Source organism: Petaurus breviceps, unplaced genomic scaffold (assembly GCF_028583685.1).
Source record: "Petaurus breviceps papuanus isolate PSGF00001 unplaced genomic scaffold, PetGlider_PUasm1.0 185, whole genome shotgun sequence".
Classification (NCBI taxonomy): domain Eukaryota; kingdom Metazoa; phylum Chordata; class Mammalia; order Diprotodontia; family Petauridae; genus Petaurus; species Petaurus breviceps.
The window spans coordinates 19,218,436-19,236,336 of record NW_027185797.1 but is presented as its reverse complement, the minus strand read 5'-3'; the positions used below and the strand labels follow the sequence as shown (position 1 = coordinate 19,236,336).

Below are 17,901 nucleotides of genomic sequence, written 5' to 3'. Positions count from 1 at the left end.
GAGCTCCGCACACGTTAGCCCCAGTCGGTGGCCTCCCTCCTCCCCCTCCCTGAGCTATCCTCGAGACCTCCGCTGCCACAGCCGCCGCCGCGGGGAGCCCGCCGCCCGCCGCCGCCCTCGCGCGCGCCCCCGCCCCCCGCGCCCCCGCGCCCCGCGCCCGCGCTCGGACGAACGTTCGTCCGCGTCCCCCGCGGTCTCGTCAGCGGCAGCGGCGGCGGAGATAGCGAGGCGAGGCGGCTCGCGGGCCGGCGGGCCGGCCATGGAGGCGGACGGGGCCGGGGAGCAGATGCGGCCGCTGCTGACCCGGGTAACGACCCCCCCCCCCACCCCGATAGCCCCCTCCCCGCCTCCCGCCCCCCCGCCCCGGGCCGCCGGCAGCCCGCCACACAAAGGCTCGGCCCCGCCGCCCGCCCCGGCCCCTTTGTGTGGGGCGGCCCAGCCGGCCGGCGTGGCGGGGCGGGGCGGGCCCGCATCCCCATCCCGGCCCCTGCCCGAGCCCGGGTCCCCGGACCAGCCGGCGCGGCTGTCCGCCCCCGGGGTGCCCGGCCGGCCACGGCGGCGCCCGCATGTGCCCCTGCCCGGGGGTCGTGGGCCTTCGTGGCCCGGACACGTGGGCGTGAGCGGGCAGGGGGCGCGAGTGTCCCGGCCCCGCCCTCAGGTGGGCTCCTCGTGGCCTCCTGTGACCCCGACTTCCTGCCCCCGGGGAGGCGCGGGCCGGCCCCAAAGCTGTGCCCCGGCCCTCGGGGGCTCGGGACGCCCGTCCCATCCTCCTCCTGCCCCCGGGGGGTCTGACGCGGTCGCTGCCCAGGCTGTCATGCACCGCCCGGGCCGCCTGAACACACCCCGGGGAAACGGAGACTTGGCGACGTGCCCGCGGCCCGCGGGGGTCGGGGGTCCGGCCGAGGCAGCGCCGGGGTCGTGTGCTTTCCGTAGCCGGCCAAGTGGGGGCTTCTCCCGGGCCGGGACACGCGCGAGAGGGACGGCGTGGGGGGAGGCGGGGCGCATTCCGAAGTGGGTCCCGGGGGGGGGGGGGGGCTCCGTGCCGCGCAGCACCTGCCAGCCCCAAATGATGGCAGAGACCCTCCCGGCCCTGCCCGGGCGTCCGGCGGGGTCAGGCCGATAGAGTCCGAGAGGTGCGGGCTGCCCGCACGCCGGCCAGTCCGGCTTGTCCCCCGAGGCTGCGCCCCCGGCCGCGCGCTGGCCGCAGGAGCCCTGTGCCGTAGGAACAGAAGTCGTTCTGCTTAGGTCCTCGTAGTCAGCCTTCCCGGGGCTGGTCCAAGCCTCTACCCCATGAACTCTCAGTAAAAGAAGGAAAAAGCGAGTCTCAGACTGCATGCGGGCCGAGTGATGCAGGTAAACAAACGTTCGGGGCAGAAACAGTTGCCAGCACAGTCACAAAAAGATTGAAGTTTTGGTTAGATTAGCCCGATGGATGGAAAGTAGATGCTGCTGTTCATATTGTCAGAAGTGATAGAGAAAGTGAGAGAAAACCTAGGAATTCTTTTTATGAATTCTTTTTTTTTTTTTTTCACTGACCAAATCTAGCTAACGCATTTTTGGACACCTGCTATGTCCACAGAAGACATGAGACAGTGCCTGTGCCGAAGGAATTGACCATCTTCTCAGAGACAAAGCACACATGTACAAAGTTAGGCAGCAAAACACATCTGTAGAAAAGGTGTCAAGGCAGTTACGATTAATTGCTAGATTCATTATGCAGAAAATAGTTGCTGTAGGAATTCAGAGTAGGGAGAAATCACCTCAGATCAAGAATTTTTTTTTTTTGTATCAGATGGTGCATTGTCAAAAATGAATTGGCTTCCTGGTCTTTAAAATAAAAATTTCTGTTTGATATTTCACAAATGATTATATAGGTGGTGTGGCAAGACAAATATGGGAGGACTCTGCTAATTATGCTTATCCTTGCTTGTCTTAGGCTGTATAGAATAAAGAGAGAAAGAGAATCCTCTCCAGATGGAGGTGGAAAAAGATTGATGTGGATTGAAGAACTGATTGGTGTGGTAGACATGTTTATAGTATGTGGGGATTTTCTTTTGAAAAAGGGTAGGTTATGAAAATTCAGCTATTTTATTTCTTATTCTTATAGTTTATTACAATTCTGTGGCTTTGGGGAATTCTGTTGTGAGGTGGAAAGATGATTCAGGTCTCAGTCTCCAATTTTACTAGCTGATGAGAGTGTTATTCAGCCCCTCTTAACATTAATGGCCTCATCTGTAAAAGGGGAACAATTAGTATAAAGTGTTGCCTACCTCTTAGGGCTGTTAGGAGGAAAAGTATTCTAGGACTAGTCAGGGTGCTTGGCCCACAGATGTGTTTGTCAACATCCTGTAATGAGGTGGCGAGCTTCCTCTTTCCTGCCCCGTCTTATGTTTTGCCACAAATATGATATTTAAATTAAATAGGATATATAACTGGCAAAATAAAAAGAAAACCAGGTGTTTCAGAGTTATTGTTTCCTTGAACAGAAAGTGACTTCTGACTTTAATGTTACTCTTACTCATTTGACAGCATCTTTTGTAGCTGCTAATTTTTTTTTGTTGGTACTTTAAATTTCATAAGGATCGAAGAGCTTTATAGGACAAATAGTTCACTTTTTGAATGAGTTTTTTTTTTTTTAATCTTGGGATGAAATAGAAGTATTTTCCTACATAAAAGAAGGTAGCAATGAAATTTTTACCTGTTGTGCAGTGATTTTTTTTTTTTCATTGAAGGATTACTTGAGGTTTACAATTTGGGGAGATATTTTAGGAGTACATTGACTACATCAAACACCTTTTTAAAAAGGACCTATTGGGGCCTTAGTATGAGGCTGTGTTTGGAATTCTTACTGTTAATAAGCTTTCATTCTAAATAGCAGATGGTCATGTTGTTAACCAATAAAGAAAAAGGGGATGTTAACCTAAAGGAAGAGCCAAGATTAGACCAGGCCAGAACCATCATTTTATCCACTCATAGTTCACTTCCCAGAAAGCCAGTGTTTTTGGTACTTTTATTAATTAAGTTGCAGCCAAGGTTAGTCTTGAATTTTACATTTATTCTAGTGCTAGTGTGCTGGTGTAGATAAGCTGTAATGTGGACATTTTATTCAAAACAGATTCCCATTTCCTCCAACAAAGATAATTGTGCGTTCTGTTTTTTAGGTTAGAGTTTGGGTTTAGGAGGTCCATTATAATTGCCTTACATTCTAGGGTGAAGATGCTCATCCCTTTTCTCTACCAAGTTGTTTGTTCAGATCACTAGTTAATCTAGGCACACAACTAACTTGATGTTCTTGATTCTGCAATCACTCCTTTTAGAAGTCTTTTTTTCAGAAGTGCCAAAGGGATGTGTGAAACCTAAATCTGGAAGGTGACAACAGATATTATTGAAAAATTAATCAACTCACCAAGTGCTAACAATACACTATTTTGTTTAATTTTTAAGAATTCTATAAACTACTTCTTTTAATTTTTAAGAATTATTGGTCTTTCTCATGAGTCTTATAGACAGCTTATTCCTGAATTTCTTTATGTTTCAGGCTCAGTGTGGTGGTGTAATTTTCTTCTCTCTTTTTTTTTTTTTGACTCCAGGAATGTTTATTAATTCTCCTGTCACATTTCAGTTCAAACATTTTATTCAGTGCCTGCCATATACAAGGAATTGGAATACCAAGTTTAAGAGCAAAGAGCACAGTTCCTCTTCTCAAGTCGTTTATGCTCTGTAGGTGATCTCTCCTAAGGTGGGGTGATCTAGACTTTTAGATTGGATTGAATCTGCATCGGATATAATCTCTGCATGGGGGACTTTGAAAAACGAAGATATTTTTGAAAATTCTCATTTGTGCGAGGCCCACACTCTGTGCTTTTGCAGTTGTGTGAAGTGCCTTCTGGGAGGATATGAAGAAAAGTTAGTATGTTTTCTCTGGTTCTTTGCTTTGAAGTAATTATCTTTATACTTTATCCCATTGGGCCTAAAAGAAGGATATAATGACAGCACTTTTTATTAGATCATGATTTATTCTAAACGTTTTTCAGTTGAGGAAAAATGACTAGATGACATCTAAGAATTTCTGCTTTGTGAAAGCGGCGTATTCCTCCAAAAAGTTGGTAGCAGACCGCATGTATAGATAAAGGGAATTGGTTTTCATGCTAATGGTAGAAAAGTGTTTGGTTAAAAACCAACCCTACCCCCTTTTGTCTTTGTGTATCCATTTCCTTATATGTGGTGGGCACTTAATAAATGCTCGTTTATTTGGTTTTTGGTTGAAAAATTTTGGTGAAGAGTTTTAAGATTTCTTTGTTTATTAGTTTTCAGTGTAGGCTACACTTTAATCTTAATCTGTTCATGTACATTGGTGTTATTTTTCAGTGCATACCTATGTGTATGTGTATATATATATATATATATATCTTCCTCCTCTCAAAGGGATTTCATTTTAGATCCGTAGTCTATATAGTGTATTATAGAAGTAATATCTTGATTATTGGGAGTTGTCAGTTGTCTGGATCCTGTGTTACTCACTTAACATTTGCACAAGCTTTTTTTTTTAAAGCACTTTGTGGTACTTTCTTGGTTTTGAGTTCTTCTCTCCTTCTAATGCAGCCCTTTTCAACTTCAGACCATAAGAATTTCTCCCCTGTTTGATGGTCTCCTGATCTACACTTACAGCTCCAAGAACCTTGCTCTTCTCTCCTTTTGTTCGAATAGAGGTATGCTGGAAATAACTACTCCCTAGTTGATTATATCTGAGGTGGGTTGTGTTCTGTTTTGAAAATTTCTTTGAATTCATTGTTTCTTATCTTATAAGATGAATTAATGTTCTACATAATTCATTCTATAAGTTAGAAATTTTATAAAATTAGTCTAATTTTAGTAAGCTCCTTGAGGAAAGGGCCTTTGAAGGGTGGGAGATCCAGTGCTGGGCCTTGTGAATTGTAGGTACTTAACAGATGTTTGTTGAATAAGGGATACTCTGAATCCTTGATCTATAGGTGTGGAGACTCTGTATCCTAGTTAACTGTACAGTTAAAACCTTTCATGCCTTCTCATCCCATGTGATTCTTGACCAGGTTTTTCTGTAAATCTCCCCAACAAGATCTACTCAGTATACTGGAATCTTTCTTCTTTCTATTTGAAAAATAATTTTTAGTGCCAGTGTAACACTAAGGCCTTCTCTCTACCTATTTTACTCTAGCTATATGGTTGACCTTTTATTTTGTTTATATATTTGATGTCTCATATGTCAGTTCTTACAATGTATATAAAAATCGGTAGAATCCCCGTGATTGCATTTCTGCTATTTCTCTTGGAATTCCTACATTATTTATTGAATATTGTTCTTCTTAGCAGTTTTTCTTTCTTACCAGCTCTCTATTGATGCTTTGGAACTGTTTTCCTGGCTGCATCTTAACATTTGAAATGATAATTTTTTTTGTGTGTTTTTTTTTAAAGATGTCACTGTGTAATTAGAAGTTATTTTTTGTTAAAAAGTGGTTACTTCTCCTTTGTAGTTTGCTGGAAGGTTCAGAGTCATGGTTAGTACTCTTTGCTCAGGGTCCAGTGATTTTTCTTTTTCTTCCTTCAAACTTCATCATATATAGAAAGACCTGGGGCAGAAAGCTAACTTTATGAAACTGGTTGGTGTTCCTGGTGGTTCTAATGAATGATGCATGTTGTTTGATGTTAACGACACTGAAAGAATGATTTATTGATCTGGCACATGAGCTGTTAACTGTGTGGAGTCTTTCCTCTTTCATAATGCTCAAATTCAATGGTGTGATTTGTTTAATTTTAATAATTTAAAAGTTATTTAGAAAACTTGTTAAGAAAATGCACATCTTCTATTCAGTGACAGACAGACTCCCTTAATATTTGATTGGTGTTTCAGGGGTGATTAGCACAGATGGCTATTAAAAGCTATTCTGATACGTGCGAATCTCCTAATCTGTTATGTCATAAAGGCACCACATCAAGACAAAAGTTGCTGATACACTTGTATCAGTAGAGTGAACATCTGAATCACATAATGTGCTTAACTTGGAGCTTGGAGTGCATTCGACCTTTGGAAATTATGAGTTTGCAGATTATGAATGTGCTGACCTTTCTATCCTGGGGTTTAGACTGGTGGGGTGGGGTATAGAATAAAGAACGATGGGGGGAGATTGAGGACAATTTTTATGAATGAATATTTCAGGTATTTGAAAACAGGTGCTCATTTTTATTGATTTTTAACATCTGTATTCTCACTTGACTTAAACGTTTATCAGAGATCCTGAATTCTAAATATGTGAAAAAACTTTGCCTAGATTGAGAAATATTTGTGTAAAAGTGAATCTGAAGCTTTGGTTATAGAAGTAAGCATTTTAAACATTATTGTAATTTTGCAGTATAACCTGTTGTTCTTACACATTTATTTAGCCTTTACTTCCTTATTTTCAAGAATTTACAATAAAAATAAGACTAGGTATTAGAATAATAATGGTCATGGTTTCATGTGTATATCGCTTCATTTGATTTGATAAGAACTCTTGTTAGTGGGAGCTGTAGGCTGGGGCTGTGACTTTTTGCATTCCTTATTGCTGACCTTTCTTTGGAAGTCTTTAAATTTACATCACTGTGATCTACTTTAATATCCCAAATCTTGTTTTGAAGAGGGAGGTTTCATCCTAGACTCTCAGATCCAGGCTGCTGAGTACAGACCAAGCAGAAGCTGATGACCAACTTTGAACTGCAAGAATAGAAAAGTGGGGGTACCTGAGTTGGAAACCAAGGAAGGCTAGTTCCCTAGGGTGTTGATCTTGAAGTCAGAGGCAGTGATGGTGCCCAGAGGAAGTTAGGTGATACCCAGGAGCCCAGTCAAGCTTAGGAGAGGCTCTGGGATCTGCGAAACAGGGTAAGGAAAAAAGACTTCAGCAGCAAGTGAGAAAAAGGCTATTTAGCTAAAAACAGAATTTCAGGTTGTGATTTTATAGGTACATAGATGTGCATCCCTAAAAGCTGAAATGTAGTTGGGCCCTCTGCTTCAGCTTCCTGTGGATTCCATCTAGCTGAAGAATATTAGCCGGCCTCATTATTGACCACATCAGTGGCCGCTATCGCCACCTCAGTGGATAGGACATTTTTTCCTTCCAGGTTTTTCCCTACCATCCAGATCCTGGGTTGGGTCATTACTAATTGTATGGCCTGAAGGTAGAAGACTGGCTCCCCAGTACTCACCTTTGGCCAAGGGTTTTGCTTCAGTCAGTCCTGGGGGCTGCTTTCTTTCCAACTTGGCTGAGGTGTGTGGGGGTGTATTTGTAATGGGGCCCAACCTGGGCAATTCTGGTTCACTGTGTGGGTGGGTAGGGCTGAGACTAGTGAAATACAATAGGCATTTTTATTGATTTGGGTATTGGGGTGGGTGGGCCACCACACTTAACATCTGAACTGTGGGAAAAAGAGAACAATAGCCAACATTATACAGAATTCCGAAGGTGCCTGGATTATCTCATTTGCCTTGTTTGTTCTGTTGGCCTTCCTTTTAGTGAACCTAGTCTGGATGGAGGCCTTCCTGTGCAGGGACTATTCTGGGGTCCTCCCAGTGGGAATTCCTTTCCCTCCTTTCAGTGTACCATGTCCCTCCACTCTCTTAAAACCATCACTCACAGCCCTATCCAATGGATTGACCTTTAATAATTAGCCAATAGACACAAGTAGCTTAAAACTAAGGCATTTACTAAGATGGCATTGTTAGAACCATAGGTACAAAAAATTTCCCACAGCAAACATGAGGCTTATTCAGCTACCACTGCATACCCTGTCCTTTCTTCTCCCTTCTGTCATGGTGCTCCCCTCAGCAAAATGGAAATGCTAGTCAGGTTGCTCAGTGGGGCTTTCTGGACCTGTTGTCCCACATGCCTCACCTTTCTTCTGGACTGCCAGCTGTGTCACCCCTCAATTGTCTGATGCCCAAGGGCTGCTAGACCACTTCCTCACTGGGTGTGGTTTCTTTTCTGGAGGAGTATTTCTGCTGTGAAACCCCATGCCTGTTTTGGGAGGGATGCAGGTAGCTTTATCAATACAAGGTTAGTATTCTAAAGAATGCCTTTTTTTTTTCTTATTTCTAAGGCCTGGTTTACTTCTGAAATACTGGGGGAACTTGATTTGTGTCTGGGTACATTAACTGAAAAAAACTTATCTTCCATCAACTTTTAAATGTAGGAAGCTTTATGTTGTGACACCAAGATAATGTTTTAAATAGCCTTTTATTTCTAATAGGCTATTAATGAATTGGTTAATGTTATTTTGTCAACTTAGTAAATAATAGAACCTCTTATTTCTGAGCTAGCTCCTCTACCAAAGCTATTTTCCCCACAGCATGGATATAATATGCTCTATCTGTCTTTGGTCTCTTATCTTTATGTTGATTATGGGAAGAAGGAATTTTACTTCCCTGTGCTTTTTTAGTGGCTGAGAAAGGTGGTGAACATGAAATCAAATTACTTAATTTCTTCTGTCAGTAACATGAAATTGTACCCAACTAAATAAACACTATGCATTGAAAGTGACCATAGTGATTGGATTGTTTTTGACATCTTTTTTTTTTTGCATTTCAGATATATGACACAGTGTAACAATGTGTTCAGTTACTGAATTTTAACATTTGTGTAATTTCCACCTCCTGAAACACAGTGTTGTCATAGTTTCCTAAATACCAGGACAAAATAAAGTGAAAATGACAAGAATTGGAGAATGCCTTACATTTTATTTATAATCATTATAGTATAAATGAGACATTTATGTCCAATAGATGGTGCTATTTCCTTTTTTTTTTTGTTTAAGAAATAAAAAGTACTTAGGTGTTGGATATGACTTCCTGCTCATACATTTTTGTTTTTGTTGCTTTAATATTTGTATCTTAATAATTCAAGAAATATGAAGATTGATTGAAGAGAACAAGGTATGTTTAGCTTGGAGAAGAGAAGGTTTGCGAGGAGGGGAGCACATGATCGCTATGTTTGAAGGATTGTCATGTAGTAGAGGGATGACTTAGGCATGCCCTGTAGAGGGCTTGTCCCAGGACAGGAGCAGTGACTGGAGGTCTTCAGGCTTGATACCAGGAAAAAAAAATAACCATGTTAACAGTCCCAGAACAGCAGAGGCTTCCTCCAGAAATGGAGGGTTTGTCCTCCATGGTGGACAGTTCATCTCTGGGTATGAAATGGCTTTCCGAGCTCTGATTCAGTAGTTCAGGGCCTTCTTGACTTCCTTGTCTGCTCTGCTTCCTCCGTGAGGAGGTGGGCACTCCGCAAGCAGAGTTGCCTGCCAGTGCAACAGTGCACTTCCATTGTTTGCCTGTTAACTTTTTTTCCTTTTTGGCTTTTTGTCCCTAGTAGTATGACCACCAAGAGCACTCTTCACTTCCCTGTTTGGCGCTCGGGATTGACTGTCAGTACAGGACTCAACCATGGTCTCGAGTCCCCAGACTAATTGGTCTGTCTTTTGTTGGGAGTAAGAAATTGGTTCAGGAATCAAGTGTGACATTTATTGGTACAATATAGAGTATGTAAAGGCGAGTATTGTGAAATGAGTCTAGGAAGGTTGGCTGGAACTATGCCGTTTTGATGCTGGGCAGAGGAGTTCGTATTTTATCCCAGAAATCGGGCTTTTGAAGTTTCTGGGGCACAATGAGGACATGCTGAGAGTTGGCCCTTTGGAAGATCGATTGGAGAGGGACAGTCTGGAAACCAGGAGTCTAATGAGTCAGCTGTGGTCAGAATTTGGTAAAGAAGGCTTTGAACTAAGGTAGTGTCTGGGGGAGATGCTGTGGCAATAGAATAAAAAAAAAAAGTTGAAGCCGATTCGATTTGGAGGGTGAGATGTGGGTGAGAGGAGGTTCCATTTACCTGGAATACTGGGGATGCCCTCAACAGAACAGAGGCACTTTGGAGGAGGACTTAGTCCAGGAGGAAGGCAGTGGGTTTTCTTTTGGTCACATCAAGTTCGAGATACCTACGTGGAGATGTCCACCAGACAGTTGGTAATGTGGGTCTGAAGCTTGGGAAGCAAGCCAGGGCTTATGGGTTTATGCCTCTGAAAATAAAAGAGTAGAGAGATAAATGAGGTCACAGGAAAAATTAGAGAAGAGAGGAGGTCCAGGTCAGGATTGGGGGGTAGCAGTGACCTTGAGGGGAAGGCCTCTTTTTTTTCTTTAAACATTTATATCCTCAGCACTTAACACCCTGCCTGACACATAGTAAAAACTTTAATAAATGTTTTTTGATTATTTGACCCTCCTAGTTAGGGGGTTGAGTCATGACTGATGATCTAGCCAAGGAATTTGAGAAGGGAAATGATTATTTAAGTAAAGGACAACTGGGAGAAAGCAGAGTCCTAAAGAAGACAAAAGAGAGTGGTCAATTAGCAAGCATTTATTAAACACTTACCGTATATATAAACAGCCCTTGCTCTCAAGGAGCTTGTTTTCTATTTCTAATAGGGGAGAGAACATGTATATAAATAGTCAGTGGAAAGTAAACCTTAGAGAGGAAGGTTCTAACCGTTGGAGAGATTGGGAAAAGCCCACAGAAATTGGCATTTGAGTTAAGTTTGAAAGGAAACCAGGAATTCAAAGACAAGGTCATGAGGGCTGCAGACATTCTAGGTATGGGAATCAGCCAGTGCAAAGGTTCAGAGACAGAAGATAAAACATCTCTCGTTTGTGCTCAGATTCATTGACCCAAAAGCCCTGGCTTTCTTCCTAAATTTCAGACCCATGTTAACTTCCTGGTGGTAATTTCTACCTGGATGCCATATAGGCATCTTAAACTTAATTACTTTGCTTCTAAATCAATTTCTCCAAATTGCCTTATTTCTCTTGAGAGTATCCCCATACTTCAACCAGATCAAGAAGTATGAAATGGATTTTGCAATTTAGAGATTGCTGGTAGCCAGATTGTAAGGGATTGCTGTGAGTTGGATATGAGGAAGGGGAAGGCACCGGGGTATAAATAGTATATCCTAGGAGTTTGACTGTGAAAAGGAAGAAAAAAAAAACATTAAGGAGAATAGTTTGAGAAGATAGGGTCAAGTGAAAGCTTTTTATGTGTGTTGAATAAAAAAATCTGGATTAGGATGACTTGGGTATGTTGGTTGGCATCAGGAGAGTTACCCGAGATAGAGTGAAGATAAGAGAGGGGGAAGATGAGGGGGTAAGCTTGGAGAGAAAGTAACAGGAAAGGAAGATGAAGGACTTAAGTAGAGGGCTTTGGGCTTGGACAGGAGAAGGGGATGATGGATGGGTTTCGAGGTATTGAATAGGGAAGAAGAGGCAATTTGGAAGATGACCTCTTTTTCCTCTCAAGTAAGAGGTGAGGTACTTTGTTCACAGGGAGAGGGTGCTAAGGTGGCTTTAGGTTAAGAAGTTTGGAACAGTGGCTGTAGGGGAGTGCAGCAGAGTCAAATAAGGAGTAGTCAGATTTGCTCCGGAGGGGTGAAGGCCCATCAAGATTGGTTTAACAGTAATTTACAGTGGGCTCAGCTGGCACTGCTGTATGACTTTTGGCTTCCAATAGCAGCATTAATATATAGGAACTGAGAGTAGCCAAGATTTAATATTTGGTAAAGTATGAGCAGAATTGGGACAAAGGGGGAAAAGATTTGAGAAATAGATAAAGAATATAGGATTGAACTGTATTAACTGTCACCATAAGATTGTAAATAACTGTGTAAACAAGATAGCGTACACCAGGGAAGGGCTTCCTGTAGAAGGTGGGATTTTATTGTACAAATTAATCTCTTAGTTATGCTCACTTCACTCTGCATCAGCTTCATATAAATCTTTCTAGGTTTTTTCTGAAGCCATTCCCTTATTTCTTACAGCACAATAGCAGTTATTCCATTATGTTCATATTTCCATAAGGTGTTCAAATATTCCCCAATTGATGGGCTCCATTTCCTGTAATTTTTAGAAATGAGACTGTTATAGCAAATTTTGCTGCAGAGATTTCCCCCCCAGTTTTCTGCTTTTCTAATTTTGTTTGATTTTTGAAAAAATCTTTCCGATTTCTTTTAAAATTGGTTTCATGAACTCATTGATTTCTCTTTGGTCTATTACTTGGGAAAGATTGTTTTGCTATTTTGTGTTAAGCTGTTATATTTTCATTTCTTTTATTCATAACTTTTATTTCATTATTATAATTTCTTTTTAATTCATTCATTTTAGTGGAATGGAATGGAAAAATTTTTTTTTCCCTTTGACTCTGTGGTTGTTATGGAGTTATTTTCTTCTTCCAGTTTGGATTTCTGGGTATTTCTGGATCTGTAGTTATTCCTTATCTTGATTCTACTCCTGACTTCAGCCTTAGTTCCTGAATTGGGGCTCGGTGCCAATGTCAGGCTCTGCCTCATGTTTAGAATCATACCCATGGGGTCTTTGAGGTTCAGAGCACCAGATCTTGGGGCCCTCACTGGTATCTCAGGACAAAGTACAGGGAAATGTAAACCCCTGGGCCTGAGCTTTCCTAGTCTGAGCCCTGTTCCTATCAGTGATTTCTGAGGTCCATTCTGTGGGTTTCGCACCATCGTGGTGCTTTTTTGAGGGTGCACTTTGGGTTTGCTGCCTCTGGAGCAAGGTCACAGGTGTCTCTTGTTTGGTGTGCTGGGAGGCTTGTGTCTTGTTTGCTTGTATTGGCTTTTTTAGCCAACTCCTTTTCCCCATTGCCCACTAGCAATCAGACCTGTTTTGTTGTACTGTCCTGGGGTGGATGAAGTAACTTAATTGTAGTTTCTCATGGGATAGTTTGGTGCTGTTTTTAGGTTTTTATTTGAGTAGATGTGTGGGAGCTGGGGGCCTGCATGTTCCAGCAGCTATGCCATCTCAGCTAGATGACCTCCTCACCTCTTCACATCGCACTGTTCCCTTTTCACATTGCACCTTCTGTAAGGATATAGGATTCTACTCTTAGAATCTGGAACTATTTGTTTTGTTGGAATTATCTTAATTTAGTTATGTAAGACTGCTGGTTTTCTGTACTAATTGATAAGTGGATGCTTGCCCATCAGATTACATTTGTTATATCACTTTGCTCTTATGCAGTTTATTATAGGAGACTTAATTAAATTTCTTTGACCAAATTTATAATTTCAATTCAGTTAGTTTAGATGTTAGTATATATCATATCAGTGAGACTAAAGACTCATTTCAGTTATGAATCAACCATTATATTAAGTAACTGCTTTGTGCAGAGGCAGCATGTTGTAGCTAACTGGCCTTGGAATTAGAAAGACCTGAGTTCAAGTTTTGGCCTTGACACATGCTGGCTTTGTCACCATCCTGGGTAGGTTACAACCTCTCAGTGCATTAGGCGCCCTAATCTTAAAGTTTATATATTGCAGAAAAGGTATCCAGCTGAATTTGGAAGAAGGGTTTTTCTTGTCTGGGAGTATTAGTCTCTATACCAGTGTTAAAAATGCTAGGTGCTGGTGTATAAATGTGACCCAAGTATAGGCTGATGTGACACGTTATAGGTGTCCTGTGTGGTACTTGGCACTGCTGTAGTGCAAGAGCCCCACACTGACACCCTTCTCAAGCTTACAGAGGGCAGGGTGTCTACTATTGGCCCTGCATAGAGTTTTAAGTAGTACTGGTGATAAAAATGCAAAATTAAGACTGCCCAGTGATAAAACATTCTACTGGAGGCATACAGCATATTTACAAATAAGAAAATATGGGATGTTTAAATAAAAACCACAAAATACTATCTTATTAAATGGGACAGGGGGGGCCAAGGTAAGATATGTTATTTCTCCACCAGGTGGTGCCGTACTCAAACCACTAGCCCAGTGGTTTTATCAAGTTCTCTCTAATGCTTGCTCAAGAAATAATAGAATTCAGAGTTACACTGGACCTCAGCTATCATTTATTTTAACTTATACCTGAAAAGGAATCTTCCCTGTAACAGATCTGACAAGTAGATACCCGAGTCTCTGCTTAAAAACCTTCAGTGAAGGGGAACCCCCCTCCTTCCTAGTTGATCCATGCCATTGGTTATTACGAAATTTTAACTGACGTTAAGCCTCACTTTCCCTTGTTATAGCTTCTCCCTGTTGATCCTGGTTCTGCCCTTTGGCTAAGCAGAGCGCTATCTCCTCTTCTGCGTGACAACCCTTCACATACTTGAAGATGGCTATAATGTCTCTTATTAGTTTTCTTCAGGTTAGTAACATCTCCAGTTTTTTTCAGCTGATCCTCTTCTTTGGAAATCTCCAGTTTATCAATAACCTCCGGAAACTGAGGTGCCCAGAACTGAATACAGAACTCCATTTGAGGTTTGATGATAGCAGAGAATAGAGGAACTGTTAACTTCTTTAATCCTAGGAGCTAAATTAATCCATCTCAAGGCTGCTTTAGCTTTTTTGACTGTTAGATGTATCACATTCCTGAGTTGGATTGTGTTCCCTCTGAGTCTTTGCTTCTATAGGTTAAACACAATCTGGTTTATAATAATTCATTTGGTCTTTATAGTATATGATATCTACTCAAAACCCTTCACCATCTAGGTTGCCCTCCACTGTGTGTTCTGTAGCTTATCAATGTTGTTTTTGAGCTGTGGTACCCAGAACTGAACACAGTAGTCCAGATATGGTCTGACGAAGGCACAGTGTAGCTATCACCTCTTATTTTTCAAGTAGCTAAGTTTTTTAAAAAATCAGTTTTATTTTTATTTTCACTTCCAAATTCTCTCTCTACTTTCATTCCTTCCCCAATGACTGAGAAAAAGCAAGACCTACAATATCCATTATACATATGAAGGCATGCAAAACACATTTTTTTAATTAGTCATATCCTGTTTCTGAAAAATGCCTGTTCATATCCTTTGACCATTTATCAACTGGGAAATGGCTTTTATTTTTTTATAAATTTCCCTATGTATTTGAAATGAGACCTTTATCAGAGAAATTTGCCACACATTCCCTCCTTACCCCCAGTTTCCTGCTGCTTTAATTTTAGCTGCATTGGTTTTATCTGCCAAAAAATTTTAATTTTATGCAATCAAAATTACCCATTTTTCTTCCTGTGAACCCTCTCTATGTCTTGTTTCGTCATGAACCTTTCCCCATAAATAGATGACAGGTCATTTTTTTCCCGTGTTTTCCTGATTTGCTTATATCACCCCTTCTGTCTAAATCATGTACTTGAACTTATCTTGTGGTGGGAGATGTTGGTTTATGCCTAGTTTCTGCCAGTTTTTCTAGAAGTTTTTGTCAGTGTGTTCTTGCCACAATAACTGGGGTCTTTGGGTTTATCAAACACTAGATTTGTGTGCTCAATTGGCTTCTGATTATTATGTACCTTATAGGTTCCATTGATCAACCACTCTTATTTTTTATCCAGCACAAGTTTGTTTTGATGATTACTACTTTACAGTATAGTTTGAGATCTAGCATTTAGATTTACCTTCCTTTTCATTTTTTTTTCACTGATTTCCCTGATGTTCTTGATCTTTTATTCCTCCAGATGAATTTTATTACCATGGTAGTGTAGCAGCAAGCACCCCAAGCCCGTCCTCAGGGTTTGCAGCTACCACAGGTTCTTGGATCTGCTTTGTTAAAGGAAAGCCACTCAAAATGGGTTAACAAGCTTACTTTAATCAGTCAGACATATATCGTTTACCTTGTTCAGGAGAAAAGGTCAGCTCCCTGAACCTCAAAGTATACAGGCATAATTATCAAGACAGAAACATCAAGTAGACAGATTTCCAAACTGTCCAACCATTACATCCATACCCAGTCAACATCTGGGTTTCCACATTCTGGGTTTTTCAAAGCCGGGGGACTCTCAACAACGGCTTCCCAGAATTCAGATCAAATCACAGAATACTTCTCAAAGTGAGTCCCAAAAACAAAGCTACACATCAGGGCTTATATAGCCTTCTCCTGGCTCAGAGAATGTAACAACCTTATTGACTCACTGGCCAATCAAGAAGTATCTACTGAAAAACAAGCCTCCCCCACCCCAGGCTTCAGGTGCACATTAGCCTAGGGGCAGGGAAGATCTTTAAAATTTACATTCTTATTACAGGTAGCTTGGTATAGCATTGAATAAATAAATTCATTTAGGTTGTAGTATCATTTTTATTATATTGGCGTGGTCTATCCAAGGAACAATATTTCTCTAATTATTGAGATCTGTCTTTATTTGTGTGAAGAGATTTTTATAATTGTATTCATAGAGTTCCTGTGTGTATCCTGGCAAATAGATTACCAAGTATTTTATATTGTCTGAAGTTATTTTAAATGGAATTTCTCCTTCTCTTCCTGCTGGGTTTTGTTGGTAATATATAGAAATACTAATGTTTTTGTGGGTTTATTTTATATCTTCAACTTTGCTACAGTTAATTGTTTCAGCTAGTATTTTAGTTGACTCTTTTGTCCAGTTATTTCAGTAGCATCTGCCTCAGGCGACCCCATTTGGTGTTGTCTTTTTTATTTTTTGGACGGGGGAAGGCAGGGCAATTTGGGGTTAAGTGACTTGCCCAGGGTCACATGGTTAGTAAGTTGTGTCTGAGGCTGGATTTGAACTCAGGTCCTCCTGACTCCAGACCCAGCATTCTATCCATTGTAGTGCCACCTAGCTGCTCCAGTTGACTCTCTAGGTGGGTTCTCTAAATATATTATCTGCAAAGAGTATAGTTTTGTTTCCTTGTTGCCTATGTTTTTACCTTCAGTTTCTTTTTCTTGTATTATTGTTACAGCTAGCATTTTTAGTACAATTTTGAATGATAATAGTAACAGTGGACATCTTTGCTTCACCTCTGATCTTATTGGAAAGGCTTCCAGTTTATTCCCATTATGCATAATATTTGCTACTTAGCATTTTAAGAAAACCTCCATTTATTTCTATGCTTTTTAGTGTTTTTAATAGGAATGGGAGTTACATTTTGTCAAGCTTTTTCTGCATCTGTCGAAATAATATAATTTTTGTTAATTGATAGTGAGTAGTTTTGCCAATATTGAATAAATATTCTTAGTATAAATCCAGCCTGGTTATAGTATATCATCTTTGTGATATATTGTTGTAATATCCTTTCCAATATTTTATTGAAATTTTTGCAAAAATATTCATTAGTGAACTTGGTCTACAATTTTCCTTCTTTGCTTTTGTTTTCCCTTGATAAAGTATCAAAACCATATTTGTGGGGGTGGCTAGGTGGTGTAGTGAATAGAGCACTGGCCCTGGAGTCAGGAGGACCTGAGTTCAAATCTGGCCTCAGACACTTAACACTTAACTAGCCTTGTGACCTTGGGCAAGTCACTTAATCCCAATTGCCCTACCTTCCCCCTCCAAAAAATCAAAAATGCCCCAACAAAACAAAACCATATTTGTGGCATAAAAAGAATCTGGTAGGATTCTTTCCTTACCTGTTTTTTTTCAAATAGCTTCTATAGTATTGGAATTAATTATTCTTTAAATGTTTGGTAGAATTTGCTTATGAATCCATATGATCCTAGGAATTTTTTCTTAGGGAGCTCATTTATGACTTGTATTTTTCTAAGATAGGGTCATTTAATCATTTTGTTTCCTCTTCTCATAATTTGGGCAATATTTTTGTAAATTCACCTTTTCACTTAAATGGGCAGTTTTATATAGTTGGTCTGACTACCTCCTAATAATTTTAATTTTATCTTCATTGGTTGTGTTGTGTATTCACCCTTTTCATTTATGATACTGGTAATTTGGTATTCTTTTTTAAAAACCAAACTAGTCAGTAGTTTAATTTTTTCATAAAACCAGCTCCTAGTTTTATTTATTAGTTTAATTTTTTTTCAACTTTCAATTTTATTAAGCTTTCCTTTGATTTTCAGGATTTCTATTTGTGTGTGTGTGTGTGTGTGTGTGTGTGTGTGTGTGTGTGTGTGTGT

The 17,901-nt window shown here is 40.9% G+C and overlaps 1 protein-coding gene across 3 annotated transcripts in view; it reads left to right on the top strand.

Moving 5' to 3' along the window:
• Positions 1-170: 170 nt before the first annotated feature.
• SLC4A7 (solute carrier family 4 member 7) overlaps positions 171-17,901 on the top strand; it is a 133,481-nt gene continuing 115,750 nt past the window's right edge. For 2 of the 3 annotated variants that reach the window (XM_069088532.1, XM_069088528.1), the window contains exon 1: positions 172-307. In XM_069088532.1, coding sequence (XP_068944633.1) covers positions 260-307 — 48 coding nt within the window. In that variant the 5' untranslated portion in view covers positions 172-259. Of the gene's footprint in view, positions 308-17,901 lie in introns of all 3 variants that reach the window. The other variant, XM_069088534.1, reaches the window with a different exon arrangement.